General features: G+C 45.1%; 1 protein-coding gene across 3 annotated transcripts in view; it reads left to right on the forward strand.

The window, feature by feature from the left end:
• The first annotated feature begins 1678 nt into the window (after positions 1-1678).
• EOGT (EGF domain specific O-linked N-acetylglucosamine transferase) overlaps positions 1679-17095 on the forward strand; it is a 31487-nt gene continuing 16070 nt past the window's right edge. Inside the window, exons 1-7 of one of the 3 annotated variants that reach the window (XM_069968780.1) lie at positions 1679-1963; positions 3749-3979; positions 6126-6226; positions 7611-7719; positions 7786-7880; positions 8766-8870; positions 16705-16811. In XM_069968780.1, coding sequence (XP_069824881.1) covers positions 3776-3979; positions 6126-6226; positions 7611-7719; positions 7786-7880; positions 8766-8870; positions 16705-16811 — 721 coding nt within the window. In that variant the 5' untranslated portion in view covers positions 1679-1963; positions 3749-3775. Of the gene's footprint in view, positions 1964-3254; positions 3449-3748; positions 3980-6125; positions 6227-7610; positions 7720-7785; positions 7881-8765; positions 8871-16704; positions 16812-17095 lie in introns of those variants that run through there. The other 2 variants (XM_069968781.1, XM_069968779.1) reach the window with 2 other exon arrangements.

Here is a 17095-nt window from a genome sequence, read left to right on the forward strand (position 1 = left end):
AGTTCTGTAGTACCTCGCTGTCAGGACATGATGGGAGTTGTAGTTCTGTAGTACCTCGCTGTCAGGACATGATGGGAGTTGTAGTTCTGTAGTACCTCGTTGCCAGGACATGATGGGAGTTGTAGTTCTGTAGTACCTCGCTGTCAGGACATGATGGGAGTTGTAGTATTGTAGAACCTTGCTGCCAGGACATGATGGGAGTTGTAGTTCTGTAGTACCTGGTTGTCAGGACATGATGGGAGTTGTAGTTCTGTAGTATCTCGCTGTCAGGACATGATAGGAGTTGTAGTGTTGTAGAACCTCGCTGTCAGAACATGATGTGAGTTGTAGTGTTGTAGAACCTCGCTGTCAGGACACGATGGGAGTTGTAGTATTGTAGAACCTTGCTGCCAGGACATGATGGGAGTTGTAGTTCTGTAGTACCTCGCTGTCAGGACATGATGGGAGTTGTAGTGTTGTTGAACCTCGCTGCCAGGACATGATGGGAGTTGTAGTGCTGTGACAGCTGGGGATGTAGTGCTGTAGAACCTCGCTGTCAGGACATGATGGGAGTTGTAGTGTTGTTGAACCTCGCTGCCAGGACATGATGGGAGTTGTAGTTCTGTAGTACCTCGCTGTCAGGACATGATGGGAGTTGTAGTGTTGTAGAACCTCGCTGTCAGGACATGATGGGAGTTGTAGTGTTGTTGAACCTCGCTGCCAGGACATGATGGGAGTTGTAGTTCTGTAGTACCTCGCTGTCAGGACATGATGGGAGTTGTAGTGTTGTAGAACCTCGCTGTCAGGACATGATGGGAGTTGTTGTGTTGTTGAACCTCGCTGCCAGGACATGATGGGAGTTGTAGTGCTGTGACAGCTGGGGATGTAGTGCTGTAGAACCTCGCTGTCAGGACACGATGGGAGTTGTAGTTCTGTAGTACCTGGTTGTCAGGACATGATGGGAGTTGTAGTTCTGTAGTACCTCGCTGTCAGGACATGATGGGAGTTGTAGTGTTGTAGAACCTCGCTGTCAGGACATGATGGGAGTTGTAGTGTTGTTGAACCTCGCTGCCAGGACATGATGGGAGTTGTAGTTCTGTAGTACCTCGCTGTCAGGACATGATGGGAGTTGTAGTGTTGTAGAACCTCGCTGTCAGGACATGATGGGAGTTGTTGTGTTGTTGAACCTCGCTGCCAGGACATGATGGGAGTTGTAGTGCTGTGACAGCTGGGGATGTAGTGCTGTAGAACCTCGCTGTCAGGACACGATGGGAGTTGTAGTTCTGTAGTACCTCGCTGTCAGGACATGATGGGAGTTGTAGTGCTGTGACAGCTGGGGATGTAGTGCTGTAGAACCTCGTTGTCAGGACATGATGGGAGTTGTAGTTCTGTAGAACCTCGCTGTCAGGACATGATGGGAGTTGTAGTGTTGTAGAGCCTCGTTGTCAGGACATGATGGGAGTTGTAGTTCTGTAGTACCTCGCTGTCAGGACATGATGGGAGTTGTAGTGTTGTAGAGCCTTGCTGTCAGGACATGATGGGAGTTGTAGTTCTGTAGTACCTCGCTGTCAGGACATGATGGGAGTTGTAGTTCTGTAGTACCTCGCTGCCAGGACATGATGGGAGTTGTAGTGCTGTGGAGTCCCAGGTTGGGGTGCACTGCGCTGAGGGCCGGCAGGGGGCGCTGTACAGCAGCTCCATTACACTGCACACATTATGCGCCATCTGCGTCCAGCTTGTCCCGCCTGGTGTCCGTGTGCCCGGTGCCCCCCGCCTCCTCTGCCCGTATAATGAGGGCACCGTCACCGCACACAGGGCGGGGCCGCTCCGTATCCCCCAATAAGCGCCCACCATCCTCCCCGGCACCGCCCCAGGCTTCCGGCGGAGACCCGAGCCGGCCCTCCCCTCACTCCACAGCCAGCCGGAGCCTGCAGGGTGATGCGGCCGGACACCGAGCAGCTGGACCCGGGTAACAGAATAACGGGTGAGGGGGGCAGAGCCAGGACACCTCCGCCAGCACTGATATCCCAGCCTGGGTGTATACTACAGCGCCTTTCTGCTCCCAGTGTATGATGGGGGTCGTAGTGTGACCGCAGGGGCACAGGTGGCAGGCTTCTATAGAAGAGGTGAAGTGGGAGGGGGCAGAGCAGCCAATCAGAATCCTCGCCTCATCTGTTAGCCTCACTTTGAAAAATGATAGCGTCCACCTGATTGGTTGCTATTGGCAACTGGTCCACTCTATTGTTGCACCAGCTGTCACAGCTCCCTGCAGAACCTTCCTTCACTTGTGCATCTGGTGCTGGGACTACAAGTCCCAGCAGATTGTGCAGCATTCGAATTTTGACTTATCTATTGATATGACTTATATATTTCCATTTTAAAAAGTGCATTACTTAGTAGTGAGGTATAGACAAGTTCCAACAAGTGGCGGATATACCACTAGTGATGTGACAGCTAGGTGGCACAGGCATATTATAATATTAAAGGGGCTGTCCAGCAAAATATTTTTCTTCAAAATTAACGGGTGCTGGAAAGTTATATAGATTTGTAATTTACTTCTATTAAAAAATCTTAAGTCTACCTATACTTATCAGCTACTGTATGTCCTGCAGAATATGTTTTTTTTCCCCCAGTCTGTCACAGTGCTCTCTGCAGACATCTCTGGCCAAGACAGGAACTGTCCAGAGAAGAAGAGGTTTTCTATGGAGATTTATAGAAAACCCAGACAGAGTTCCAGTCTTGGCCAGAGATGTCAGCAAAGAGCAGTGTCAGACTGAAAATAAAACATTTCCTGCAGAACATACAGCAGCTAATAAGTATGGGAAGACTTGAGATTTATTAACAGAAGTAAATTACAAATCTATAACTTTCTGATATCAGTTGATTTGAAAGAGAAAGATTTTCACTGGACAACCCCTTTAAACTAAATTATAACTAATTACACCTCTTTACAGCAGTGCCCCCAGGAGGTTCAGGTATTCACTGGACCTAACATAGTCAGTTGCTAGGCTTGTCCCCTTTCTTTGCAGTTTCCAAAGTCACAGCAGATGGCGCTGTTAAGTCCATCATAATAATGAACATTCAGTGAGTGGATCCAATGCCTTAAAGGGAACCTGTCATCGGGGATGCGGGCATAGAGCCCGTCCGACCCCTCCGATGCAGCCCCCGGATACTTACCCTTTACGACGAGTCCCATTCCTGGAGCCAGTCCCGGGACGAAGATATCAGCGCCCAAAGCCGTGAGTCCGATGCCCATAGAGAATGACGGCTCAGCGGCGCGCGTGCACGGCGCGCTGATATCCAGGGGCTGCATCGGGGGGTCGGGCGGGCTCTGTGCCCGCGTCCCTGGTGACAGATTCCCTTTAACTGTCGAAGTGATCTCATGGTTAAATGAGAACCATGATGGCAGATGTAGACTGGGACCACCAATGAGTACAGTGCTTCACTCCGGACCACTAATGAGTACAAAGTAGGTAAAGAGCGTCTCTCTGGAGGACCTAGCACATTCATGCATTACACAGACAACTAATCGATTTCAGTAAAAACCACTTGATGCCTCATTTTTCCTGTGAAAAATTAGGAAATTAAACACTTGCTCCCATTTTCCCCACACAAAATCTGGCTAAATACTAGGGGGCGGGGGTCTCTGCAGCAGGATCCCTAGTGATCAATTTTTCTTTTTCTTTTTTTTTTATAGAGAAGCCTTGTATTCTATTAGTGAATTCTGCTTTCCCAATGATTATTTCTGTGTGATTTTTTTTCCTTACAGTTTTCTTTCCAGAAGCTGAGCATTGTCATGGTCTACCCAGTCTTCGTATTAGTACTACACATACTAAACCTTGCTGCTCATAGCTCGATTGTCTCTGCAGAGAGGAACACCGCTTCCCTTCCTTATGACTTTCAGAAGATCAATCTACCAGCTGGGCACTTGCCCTACTTCCTGCACAATAACCAGGATGTGGCCAGATTGTGCAGTCAGGACTTCCGCTGTCCTTTTAGGGTGAGGTCTGCAAAACCTGAGCTTAAAGGGTTTAAATTTTACTGCTTCTACTGTTGTTGGTATTATTATTATTATTATTAATAATAATAATAAATAATAATAGGTATGCATGGGATATTGCTGCTGTTGAAGCAATTGGGATACACCGCTGCTTTTGGAGCATGAAGCAATCTTTCCAAATCCACTGGCTGTGCCATTAAAGGGAATCTGTCAGCTCCTATGGAGGGGGAGTGGTAATAGCTTTGTGCCGCACTTTGGCCTGCCTCATCACTCCCCCTCCCAGTTTGTATTGAATATTCATTGCGCTCACCCGGCCTCCTGGCGAAGGCATCTGTAGCTTCCTGAGTCCCGCGGCGATTCGCGCATTCGCTTTAGTGCGTTGGAGCGGCACTGAGCGAAGCCATTGAGGGCATAGGCTTTGGCCCTCAGTGCGCCTGCGCCGCTCTGACACACTACGGCGCATGCGTGAATCGCTGCGGGAGCGTGCGCGCACTACACTGACCCAGGAAGCTACAGATGCTGTCTCCAGGAGGCTGTGAGGCCGTGCAAAGTGCGGCACAAAGCCTTTCACCATTCCCCTCCATAGGAGCTGACAGATTCCCTTTAAAGGATTCATCAAACACTTTCTTTAAGCGGACCATAGACATTTGATAATTGTCACCAGAATCTGGTGATGTTAGTGTATCAAATCTTTGGCAGATAATCTGTCAGATAATCTTTCTGTGTAAACGGACCCTAAACAGCAGAGGTATGGCTGATAAAAATACATTTAAATGGCTGTACGATTTATCAAGCCTTAAGAAGGTTCTGAAGCCAAGTACTGATCTTGCTGATCGGCATTTATTTGCTTGGGTAAAAGGGCCCTTTCCCACATAAACCTTTATGCCCTGGAGATCATTGGTGCAAAGTGCGATAGTTGCCCCTTATCCCTTCTGCTTGTAGCAGTATACATGCACCTTTAGCAATCCGTGCCTCCATGGTTATAGAGCTGAAGGGGGACATAAGTGTCAAATATATGCAAAGTCTTTTGTATTTAATGTTTTCTGTAAAAACATTTACAAAAGGTAATGTGTAGACAAGGAGGGACACTTCCAGATCTCTCTGTGATTTTCCAGCAGAGCAGGTTCATGCACTGTTTAGTAGTTGTTACAATGTGTTACAATTTCTGTTTTCTTATGTTCATATTTGCCATTGTTCCCTATCACTAGCATCTTCTAATGGCAGTGTAGCAGGAATCTATACAGTGTATACATGCACACACACACCTAACCGCTATAGCATATCTAATATGGTGTAGGTTTAGTTTGTGGCACTAAAACAGCTCTAACCAATTGAGACCTGGACTCTTCAAAACCTCCGGAGGTTTCCTGTGATATGTGCCACAATGTTGGCCACAGATTCTTTAAAGGAAAAGCCCGGGGAAAATTTTTATTAAAGTACTGTATTGCCCCTCAAAAGTTATACAAATCACCAATATACACTTATTACAGGAAATGCTTATAAAATGCTTTTTCCCTGCTCTTACTACTGCATCAAGGCTTCACTTCCTGGATAAAATGGTGATGTCACGACCCGATTCCAGAGCTGTGCAGGCTGTGGCTGCTGGAGAGGATGATGGCAGAGGGATGCTGAGTGTCCCTCCAGTGCCCTGTGTCCCTTAGTATCCGCCATCATCCTCTCCAGCAGCCACAGCCTGCACAGCTCTGGGAGTCGGGTCGTGACATCACCATGTTATCCAGGAAGTGAAGCCTTGATGCAGTAGTAAGTGCAGGTAAAAAAGCACTTGTATATTGGTGATTTGTATTTTGGGGGACAATACAATACTTTAGTAAACATTTTTGCCGGACTTCTCCTTTAAACCCTGAAAATTGCATGGTGCTGTCCTCCATTCATCAGGCTTGTATTTCTAGCTCTTTCTGTAAGTGAGATCTGTGGAATTTGGAGGCAAAGTCAACAATGTTACCTCTGTTTCTTGTTTTTTAAATTATTCAATTTTCTATTCAAAAATTTGCTGGCGGATTATCCAGGTAGTGACTTCATCTGATAGTGGCTTGAATGCTATGTCTGATCCGTGTGTGTTTGTACGTATGTATGTATATATGAGTATGTAGCTATCTATTTAATGATGGTTTGTGTACCTTTATAGAAACACCTGACACAACTAGATTCCTGCTGGGGTTATGAGAAGTCGTGCAGAAAAGAGCATAGGTTTAGTTATCCGGACTGTGACAAGGTGGACTCTGGTTGGTATGTCCTTATTTGCTATTAAACCATTGTTCCTTCTCTGTATTCTTAAAGGACAATTCATCTTGTTCCTAGTTTTACATGGATATAGTCAGCAATAAAGTACAGTTTAGGCTGGATTTTGTCCATAGGTATAACGGTCATGGGGACAGTAATGCCCATCTGGTCACTGTTGTTTGAACAAGTTTTAGGTAAACCAATAGTGCAAACGAATATAAGAAACTTTGTAATATATCATATCAGAAATGGCCTTTTTCTCTACCTATCAGACTCCTTTCCTTTTCCTCACACAAATTGTTCACTCTGTAAATGGAGATTAGCGGAACTGGAGCATGCTGGAGGCCAGTCGTTTGGCATTTGATTACCCGTGGCTGAAGAAGTTAGATGCAGCCCTAAGGAGTCTGGGAAAACATAGATATGGCCTATGGCTGTATCCATGTTTTCCTGGCAGTCTTAGGGCTGCATCCAACTTCTTCAGCCACGTGTAATCAAATGTAAAATCTGGAGACTGATCAGCTCAGCAAGGGGTTGGGTTACAGCTACTCATAGATGTCTATGTAGTGTGTGTGGGGGGGGGGGAGTAGAGAGTGTGGCAGAAGAGAGAAAGATGCAGAAAGAGACTTGGCCTAAAGGGGTTATCCAGTTAGGTAAAATACATTCTTAATCGTCCCCCTTCCTGGAGACTTACAATTGATTCTAAATATGTCATTACCTTATGTGTCTCCTTACCCCAATTCTGAGCCTGCTGTTTTTGCTTAAGGCACAGAAAACTGTGCGCTGCTCTCTGTCTCCCCTCCCCCTTCCGAGAAGGCTCATGTAAACAGTGTTTCTGGCCGCCTGATTCTGCATTCTGTGAAGCCTCACAGAGTGCAGAAACAGACGGTCAGTAAGCTGCTTACATGAGCTATCTTGAAAGGGAGGAGAGAGAAGGGGGAGATGGAGAGAACAGCTTACCTATGGTTCCCTTTGTCTTCAGCAAAAGCAGCAGGCTCAGAACTACGGGAGGAGACAGATTAGGTAATGACATGTAAGGAATAAATTGTTAGTCTCCAGGAGAGGGTAAGATTCAAAATGTATTTTACCTAATCGGATAACCCTTTTAAAGAGTACCTGTCATAAAAAAATCTTTTCATGTGTCAAAAGTTTTGATTGGTGGGGAGACTTCTGAGACCCCCGCTGATGAGGGGCTTGAGGTGGAAGAAGTGCACTCCCCATCCCTCAGTCTGTTTAGGCAGCTTCATTAAAAAAATTGGGACATTCCCAAGATTCCAGTGTAGAGTAGAGATGTATTTGCAGATATCTGAGCACATTATAATGATATATAACAAGTAACACACATACTTACTTCACAATTTATCTCATGATTAATGTGATCTTATTCCACTAGGGCAAAGAACTTGGAGGGCGCTCAAGAAGTATTTTGGAGACAGGCAGACTTTGGTTATGTTATGGAGCGACTGGCTGAAGCACAAGTGATCTGTCGTCCACGTGAGCAGGTCTGTAGTCTCATTGCTGATTTCTAACTCATAATGCAGATTGTCTGACATGTCTCTTTCTTACAGGGTGACTCTCTGTTGGTCTGTTCCAGCCACCTCCAGCACTGCAAAGCCACCAACCTTTATTTGGACTTAAGAAATCCTAGACGATCACAAGACAGGTCTGTAGTATTTTTTTTGTCCCATTACACTCACAAACTTTCACAAAATCATGAACTTAAGTGAAAAACCTAAAGGACCCTATTACAGTTACTGGCATCTGTCTGGCCCTATTGTCAGTGTGAATGTCAGCTGCAATGAAGGCTCCAAACAGAGACAAATTGTAAACATAGTCATTGATGAAAACCCAATATGAAGTGCGAGTTGGCCGTGTACCTTGGGTATTTAAGTCTTTAGACAGTCGGCCAAACCTGCCGATTGTCTAAAGCGTGGGAGGGCCTCCTGACTCTCCCCAAAACAGATGATGTGTATCGAGAGAGGGACAGGCATGTTGAATTTGTTAGACCCTGTTCTTTAAAACATAAGCCACCGTCTGGCAGAAGCTTACCCCTTCCCAACGGACACAAAAATGTTCGGCTGTGCCGAATGTTTATATGCACAAGGGGATCCGGAAAACTGTTGCTGGCATTAATATACAGCCAATAACTTTTGTAAGTATATAGCCACTTTTTAAGGTAAATTATAGGCAACAGCTTAAAGGGGTTATCCCACGTTAGAAGAACACGGCTACTTTCTTGAAAAGACAGCGCTACCGGTCTCCAAGTTGTGTGTGGTATTACATTTCAGCTTCATTCTCTTCAGCGAGCCGCAACACCCAAACTGAGGACAAGAGTGGTGCTGCTTCTTAAAGTTAGCAGCCATGTTTTTTTATAAGCCTGGATAACACATTTTACTCCCCCTCCCCATATGCCCCTCTAAATTATACAGCCCTTAAAGGGGTTTTCTGATTTAAGTAGGAAACAAATTACAGCCTGCTACTGGTGCTGCCATCTGAATTCAGGGAAGAGAAAATTACAATGAGTATAATTTTTTTTTTTTTTTTACAGGTTTAAAGAAGACTTTATACAGGAAGGTGAGATCGGAGGCCATTGTGATCTTGATTCACAGAAGCTGCTTTCTCAAGGTGATCGCAAGAGCCCCCTGCAATCTTGGTATGTGTTAAGACACTTTTTGGTAGGCAGGGATCTGAGCATGAGGACCCCCACTAATCTGAGGTGTAGTGCCTGCACAGTGGCTAGAGGAGCTTCACAGCCACCTCTTTTTGGCAATCTGTGAGGGGGCCCAGTGGTATCCTAGTGATGGGATATTCAAGTTGATGTACCATATCTTGTTAGGAAAACTCCTTGAAATGTTGTTATTTATTATTTTAAAGCTCCGCTCTCTTCTTGTGTCGGCTTAGCTTATCCTGATCAGGGGTTAAATAAGGAAAATCCTTGGTGTGCTGTAATTTGTTTTTTACCTGTAGGAGAAAGTGACTGCAGTTGCCTGTACACATTTGCCATGGTCACGTGGCTTACCTATACTGGCATTACCAGAAAGTGACCTTAATTCCTTTTTATAAAATCAGAAGAGATTCTTGTAATTAGACTTCAGCAATATAAATCACAGTCAGACAGCTGGAATGAATGTACGCACAAGTACCAGGAGCAGAAATCGATGGCAGTTTTTGGCGTCTCGCTTTAGCGGGCATTGATTGTGAGAATTGCTAAATCTGCTTTCAGGTAAAGTAAATATTTAGGATGGTAGGCATGACGCTTCTACTTGAGATTTTTGCTAACTGCTTTATTATAATATTCCCATCAGCCGGATGAAGCTATAAAACATCACCTCAAGGGTCATCTAATGGGAAGCTCTTATTTCAGATTTGGATGACACTTGGGTTTCCTATTGGCCTGTTGATGCTGGTTTTGGCTGGCAGCCATGATGGTTCCTAGAACTGACATCGCTTAAGGGACGCATTTAGACAGATGATGGCTCCACTGAGACAAATTGGAATCAGATAAAGTTCTGGGAATTTGAATGATTTCTGTTTGGTTTTCTTTTAACAAAACATTAAAATGTGGAGTCTCTTGGGTGTGGGTGACCCCCAAACTAAATGGGACAAGGGACCAGTCACATCTAGAGTTCTATATTCAGTCATTTACAGCTTTAGGCTGGGTTCACACTATGTATATTTGAGGCTGTATTTGGTCCTCATGTCAGGTCCTCATAGCAACCAAAACCAGGAGTGGATTGAAAACACAGAAAGGATCTGTTCACACAATGTTGAAATTGAGTGGATGGCCGCCATATAACAGTAAATAACGGCCATTATTTCAATACCACAGCCGTTGTTTTAAAATAACAGCAAATATTTGCCATTAAATGGCGGCCATCCACTCAATTACAACATTATGTGAACAGAGCCTTTCTGTGTTTTCAATCCACTCCTGGTTTTGGTTGCTATACAGCCTCACAAATACAGCCTCAAATATACATAGTGTGAACCCAGCTTTATAGCGTATGGACAATACAAATGGTACCGAGACAGCTGTTGGGGGCACTATCACTTCTTCCTCACCCCTAATGCAGCATATAAGTAGTTAAATAGCTGGGACTGGAGTTAGTAGTAGTAAACAGCTCGCCCCACTGCTGTATATGAATCAGACTTGAGGCCTGAACGTGCTCCATATCCTTTCACTCTCCCCTTGACATATCATACAGGACTCTTTGGGTGCAGCTAAGTAGCTTAGCCTTGTAGTAAAGTGTGTTTTTTTTTGGGGGGGGGGGGGGGAGGGAAGGGGTGTACCTGTTGTCTTTTTTTTTGTTTTGTTTTCATATGTATTATGAATGGTCGTAATTCAGGATATGTGCACACCATTTATTTTTTTCTCTAGCAGAAAAAAATGCTGCTTAATGCGTGCACAAATTCTGCATTAAGTTTTGAATTTCATTGTGCAACCCCCGGCTGATCATTCATTTAGAGCGGGCTTCAAAATTTCTTGGAATCGGCACGTCTTCCTGCGAAAACATGGGATGTGGGGCCGATGGCAAAAGGGAAAGTGACAGCACGGATATACATCTATCTGTGCTCTCAGTTTGCAGATGACACAGCAGTAAATACTTATCTAGTTCGCTACTGCTGTGATCCTGTATCCTCTTCATGGGCTCTCCTGTCCAGCTGCTGTCTTCAAACCTCGCCTCCTCCAGAATGATTGACAGCTTGACACCTGAAGACTGGCTGAACAGGAGAGCTGGAGAAAAAGGTGTCGGATCATAAGCAGCAGCACGCTAGGTAAGTAAGCAACTATTGTGTGGCAAATTGACAGCATGCATATATGTATATCCATGCTATCAGTTTCAGTGGCTCCATGGATTGTTTGTGAGACCAAACAATTTCTAGTGCCATGTAAAATCACTGCAAACAAGCGCTGAACTCTGATCGGCGATAGCTTGCGACGGCCGTGGCCGAGAAATCGCCACATGTAAAAGAACCCTTACTTATTGTTCTAGGCTTCATCTAAGTAGACAATATTTCTTTGCTAGAGATGAGTCGACCTTGAGCATGCGGCGTATCCATGTTTTCCAGGCAGCCTTAGGGCGGCATCCAACTTCTTCAGCCACTGCTAATTAAATGCCGCACACTTGGATTTGGACGAGCTTGAGTGTTCTTGAGGTTCACTCATCTCTACTCTTTGCATCTCCATAACCTAACCAAAAGCAACAACTAACTTGCATAAGGATATGTTAATGAGGCTGTCAAAATTCCTGCTCCCATTGACCTAAATAGGACACAGCAAACTACATAAAAAAGAAGTGACATGTCACCTCTCTTCCATGTAGTAACACTCAGAAGCTCTTATTGACACAGCACTATACACGGACATAGGTTTTTTTTTTTTTTTTTTGCGTGTTTGAATTTACCAAAATTCTTGTGCGAGTTTCATGAAGGTAAGCTGTACACTAGGAGGGTTTATTATATATTTTTTTGGCTCTTTGATTGGGGAGAATCCATTTGTCGCAGGTATTTTTATTCCTCCTCCATGTAAAGTACAGGCACTGCTTCTCTTTATGGAATTTTTTTTATGAGTTCCCACAAGCCTGTGTTCTCTTATCGGGTATTTCAGTATGGTCATTGATCCAAGACTTGATTGACTTAATTCTGTGCATTTAGAAAGACCCAAGAGATGGATCCTGGCATATCGGTTACGATGTAACAGCCTGTTTGATATATGGAGACTGAAATTCCCGGATAGAATTCAATACTCCTGTTGCTCGAAATCTCATGGGTTGTTTTTCAGGATTGATCTAGTCCATAGAAGTGCTGTAACTATAAATTGTGTTGAGTACGAAGATAAAGAATGTTCTGACCATTGAAGTTGGTTGTGTCACTTTGTTTTGAATCCATTTGGATTCAATATACTATAGATCCAAATGCATCCAAATCTACTTAGCGAGGAGGATGATTGAAGGATTTTTTTTTTTTTATAATAATGTAGGCTTCACATATGTGGTGGGAACCTAAGAGATTAATATGTAAAAGAAGCATTTTAGTTTTTTTCTTTTTCTTTTTTTTCTTCTCCGCTGCAGGCTTGGCATTGATATACTTACCGGTGTCCTGCCGCGTTGCATCATTCCAGTCCTACGGATCCACTCGGATCACACTGTTAGTGACCTCACGATTCTTCTGACCCTCTTCTTTATACAACGCTTTTGAAGGCTGGAAGTCAGGGTCTCCAATGCATCTCTATGAGAGTGCTGTCATTGAGATGCATTGGAGACCCTGACCTCCAGCCTCCTTAGATGTGGGCCAGCTGGCGAAGAGGTCATGTGGGCACCTGCGGGATTTGAATGGCACTGTAGGACCAGAATGAAGCTATGCCACGGGATACTGATCGTGGTAAGTATATATGCCAGCCTGCTGCAGGGTGGGGGGATTCTTCTTCAAGTCAATAATGGAGCATAAAAAACTCCACCCACAAGCCCAGAGAAGATAGTACTGAATCGTACTATAGGCAGTGGCTGAAGGCAGATGTGCCATTGAGGTGACTACTTACCCACATGGGCTTTTCAAGTATAGTTAGAACAAGGTAGGACTGACATATCTTTGGCACACAGTAAAAATCAGTCTTGGTCACAAATCTCCGCTTATTGTAGAATTATTTAGGGCAATTTATGTCAATAGACACACAAGCAGCTGATATATTTAGACAATATTATGAATTTCTGAGCCAATTTTCCCACAATGGGATTTTTTTGTTAGGCCGGGAAACAGCTTTCTATGGATGCTGCCGTCACCAAACAGGAAATGTTCTGCCTAAAAATAAGGCACCTGGCCTGGATGGGTTTCCTACTGAGCTCTGGAGGGGTTTAGAGGGGTGCTGAGTCAGTATTTGTTGCAGAATGCTTCTCTTAGTGGAAAGCTACTGCCCTCAATGTATGAGGAGCACATTCCTCTAGTAAAAGAGGGTATGGTTACCCTTGCCTGATATATAGAGGCAGGGCCGCCATCAGGAATTCCAGGGCCCCATACTGCCAACTTGTCTGGGCCCCCACCTTACCAAAGACATTAATCCAAAAAATCAGGACATACGTTTGGCTATTTAAAGCCCATAATATGTGTTAAATTACGAGTCAATTAAGTCATGTTTTCAGCCTTAAAAATAACTATTGTTTTATAAAAGAGTGGCTGAAAAATGTCATGTTTTTTTTTCCACAAATAGTACTGACCCATCATAATCACAATAATGTTTTGCCTGACTTCTCCTTTAATATACTGTATATAGACAATAGATGCACAAACCCATACTGTACAAATAGGCAGATACACACATGTATGCACACACACTCACACAGATACATATAGATCCACAATACATGTATACACACATATAGGCACATTACAAGATGTACAAATATACCAACATAGAGAAATTACACAGATACAAACACATGCAGATTCTATATATACCTCTACACAGACACATAGCATAGATGCAGACACACACATGCAGATTCCATATATACCTCTACACAGACACATAGCATAGATGCAGACACACACATGCAGATTCCATATATACCTCTACACAGACACATAGCATAGATGCAAATACACACATGCAGATTCTATATATACCTCTACACAGACACATAGCATAGATGCAGACACACACATGCAGATTCCATATATACCTCTACACAGACACATAGCATAGATGCAGACACACACATGCAGATTACCCAGATACAAACACATGCAGATGACATATATACCTCTACTAGCACACACACACACATTCATCCAGAAGCACACACATGCAGATTGCACAGATATATGATCAGAGGCTCAAACACACACACACTCACACACACTTTCTTACACACACACTCTATTCCACACACACACACTCTCACACACACTTTTTATCCTTGAGGCCCCCAGTGATACAGTGCTCAGATACACACTCACACACACTTACTTTTTATCCTTGAGGCCCCCAGTGAGTGAAGTCTCTGCTCCCAGTCAGCAGCCTGCAGCCCCTCCTCCCCTGCACCGACTGCAGAGCTGTATACTGGAGGGAACAGACGTCACAGCTGGGAGGGAGGGGGAAGCAGGAGAGAGGAGAGGGGGCCCGCTGCATCTTCCTGTCTCCTGGGAGAGCACACCGGCCGGAAGTCACCAGCTCCACACGAGCCTGGGAGCTGCTGAGGAGGGGGCCAGTCCATTGTGGAGGGAGGGGGGGATTCTGCAGCCCGGTCCACAGACAGTGCAGGGGGGAGGAGGGCCTAATGATTTTAGTTAAGTAGAAGGGGCCCCTTGCATCTGCGGGAGCTCTCCCCTCTCCCTGCACTGTCTGTATACCAGGCTTCTCATAAAAGTGAAGTGTGTGGGAGACCCGGGCCCCCCTATAGGCATACCTCCCAACCGTCCCGGATTTCGCGGGACAGTCCCGTTTTCGGGGTGGTGTCCCGCGGTCCCGGAACGGCCCCCCGTGTCCCGCATTATATGTGGCCCCAGCGGAAAAAACAATAAACCAGTAACTCACCTGTCCGCCGGTCCCAGCAGCTCCTCTCCCGGCAGAGCGCGCACTCCCGTCATCCTCCGGGGCAGGCAGCGGGGTATACAGACACTGACTGTACCGGAAGTGATTCATGACAGAGGGTGCAGGTCACTTCCGGCACAGTCAGTGTCTGTATACCCCGCTGCCCGCCCCGGAGGATGACGGGAGTGCGCGCTCTGCCGGGAGAGGAGCTGCTGGGACCGGCGGACAGGTGAGTTACTGGTTTATTGTTTTTTCCGCTGGGGCCACAAAAATGGGGGGTATTGGCTACTCTGTGGGCACTATATGGGGATTGGCTACTATGTGGGGCATATATGGGGGATTGGATAATATGTGGGGCACTATATGGGGGGCATTGGCTACTATGTGGGGCATATATGGGGGCATTGGCTACTATGGGGGGCATTGGCTACTATGTGGGGCATATTTGGGGGCATTGGCTACTATGTGGGGCATATATGGGGATTGGCTACTATGTGGGGCATATATGGGGGCATTGGCTACTATGTGGGGCATATATGGGGGCATTGGCTACTATGTGGGGCATATATGGGAGATTGGCTACTATGTGGGGCACTATATGGGGGATTGGCTACTATGTGGGGCATATATGGGGGATTGGCTACTATGTGGGGCATATATGGGGGATTGGCTATGTGAGGCATATATGGGGGCATTGGCTACTATGTGGGCACTCTATGGGGGTTTGGCTACTATGTGGGGCACTCTATGGGGGATTGGATAATATGTGGGGCACTATATGGGGGTTTGGCTACTATATGGGGCACTATATGGGGATTGGCTACTATGTGGGGCAGTATATGAGGGGATTGGATACTATGTGGGGCACTATATGGGGGGATTGGCTACTATGTGGGGCACTATATGGGGGGATTGGCTACTATGTGGGGCACTATATGGGGGCATTGGCTACTATGTGGGGCAGTATATGAGGGGATTGGATACTATGTGGGGCACTATATGGGGGGATTGGCTACTATGTGGGGAACTATATGGGGATTGGATACTATGTGAGGGATTGGATACTATGTTGGTCACTATATGGGGGCATTGGATACTATGTGGGGCACTATAATGGGGGATTGGATACTATATAGGGCATTTTTGGCGGGTTTGGATACTGTATAGGGCACTATTCAGTCAGCAGCATGTGGTGACTGTAGGGGAGTGGCTATGGAGGGTTGCTATGGGGGCGTGGCTATGGGGACCGCGGTGCACATGTCCCTCTTTGCTCTTTGCAAAAGTTGGGAGGTATGCCTATAGGCCGGGCCCCATACACCTGTACTGCCAGTAATGCCCTGTTGGCGGCCCTGCATAGAGGCTTGTGGCATCTTTGAGGATGAGGGTAATGCGCACAGTTTTTTTTTTTTTTTTAAAGGGTAAACGGGCATTCACAGGTTCCATAATTATGATCCCCATATACGGACAGTGTGCTACAGACCGGAATTCGGAACAGTGTGTCAGTACAGTAGCACAAAGATTTAAACAGTTTTGGAGCTCTTGGAATCATCATGGAGGATGATGTGTGGAGCTCGGTTCTGTAGCACATCACTTGTATATATAGACCGTGCATGGAATGTGTGAATGCCCTCTAAGGAGTCAACTTTGGTAAAATGTATTTATTTAATATTAGAAATCACATAGAGTGTCGAATGGAGGTAAATAGTTTGAAACTAACTATTCAGGGCCACAATTCCTGTAATTTGTCAGGCCGTGTGTGTCGGGGTGGGTGGTATAATAATAATAATAATATTATTAATAATAATGATAATAATAATATCATATATTTATCAATAATAATCTATAGAATTAGTTTTTTAAAGAGTTTCCCACAGTTTGGAGTTTATAATATACTTGACCAAACTTTCTGAGAAATTTTGTGAATTTTTCAGATTTTTTTTGTGTGTGTGTGTGATTCCAGGTTTGCAGAGCTGCAGACATACAGCTCCCTGACATTCAGACCCATAGAAGATGGACAGTGTGATGTCATTGTTGAGAAGCCTACGTACATCATGAAGTTAGATGCAGGTAATACTAACATCAGGTTTTTGCTCCTTATTGCACCTATACTGCATTTTTTGGCCATACTTATGTAATCTGAGCCTCTGTTCACACCACCGTCATGGCTTCTGTACAGTGGAAGCAATAACAATGCTGAATCCATTGTTATTGAAAAGTAACAGCCTATATTGGACACTGATCATTTTAATGAGGTCTGTTGTTTTGTCCTGAAGACTAGTGCAAATTTGGAGTGTAAGGACCCTATTACATAGGATGATTGTCGTGCAGAAAACTGTTATATTGTTCAAACT

The sequence above is a fragment of the Dendropsophus ebraccatus genome, chromosome 4 (assembly GCF_027789765.1).
Source record: "Dendropsophus ebraccatus isolate aDenEbr1 chromosome 4, aDenEbr1.pat, whole genome shotgun sequence".
Lineage (NCBI taxonomy): Eukaryota > Metazoa > Chordata > Amphibia > Anura > Hylidae > Dendropsophus > Dendropsophus ebraccatus.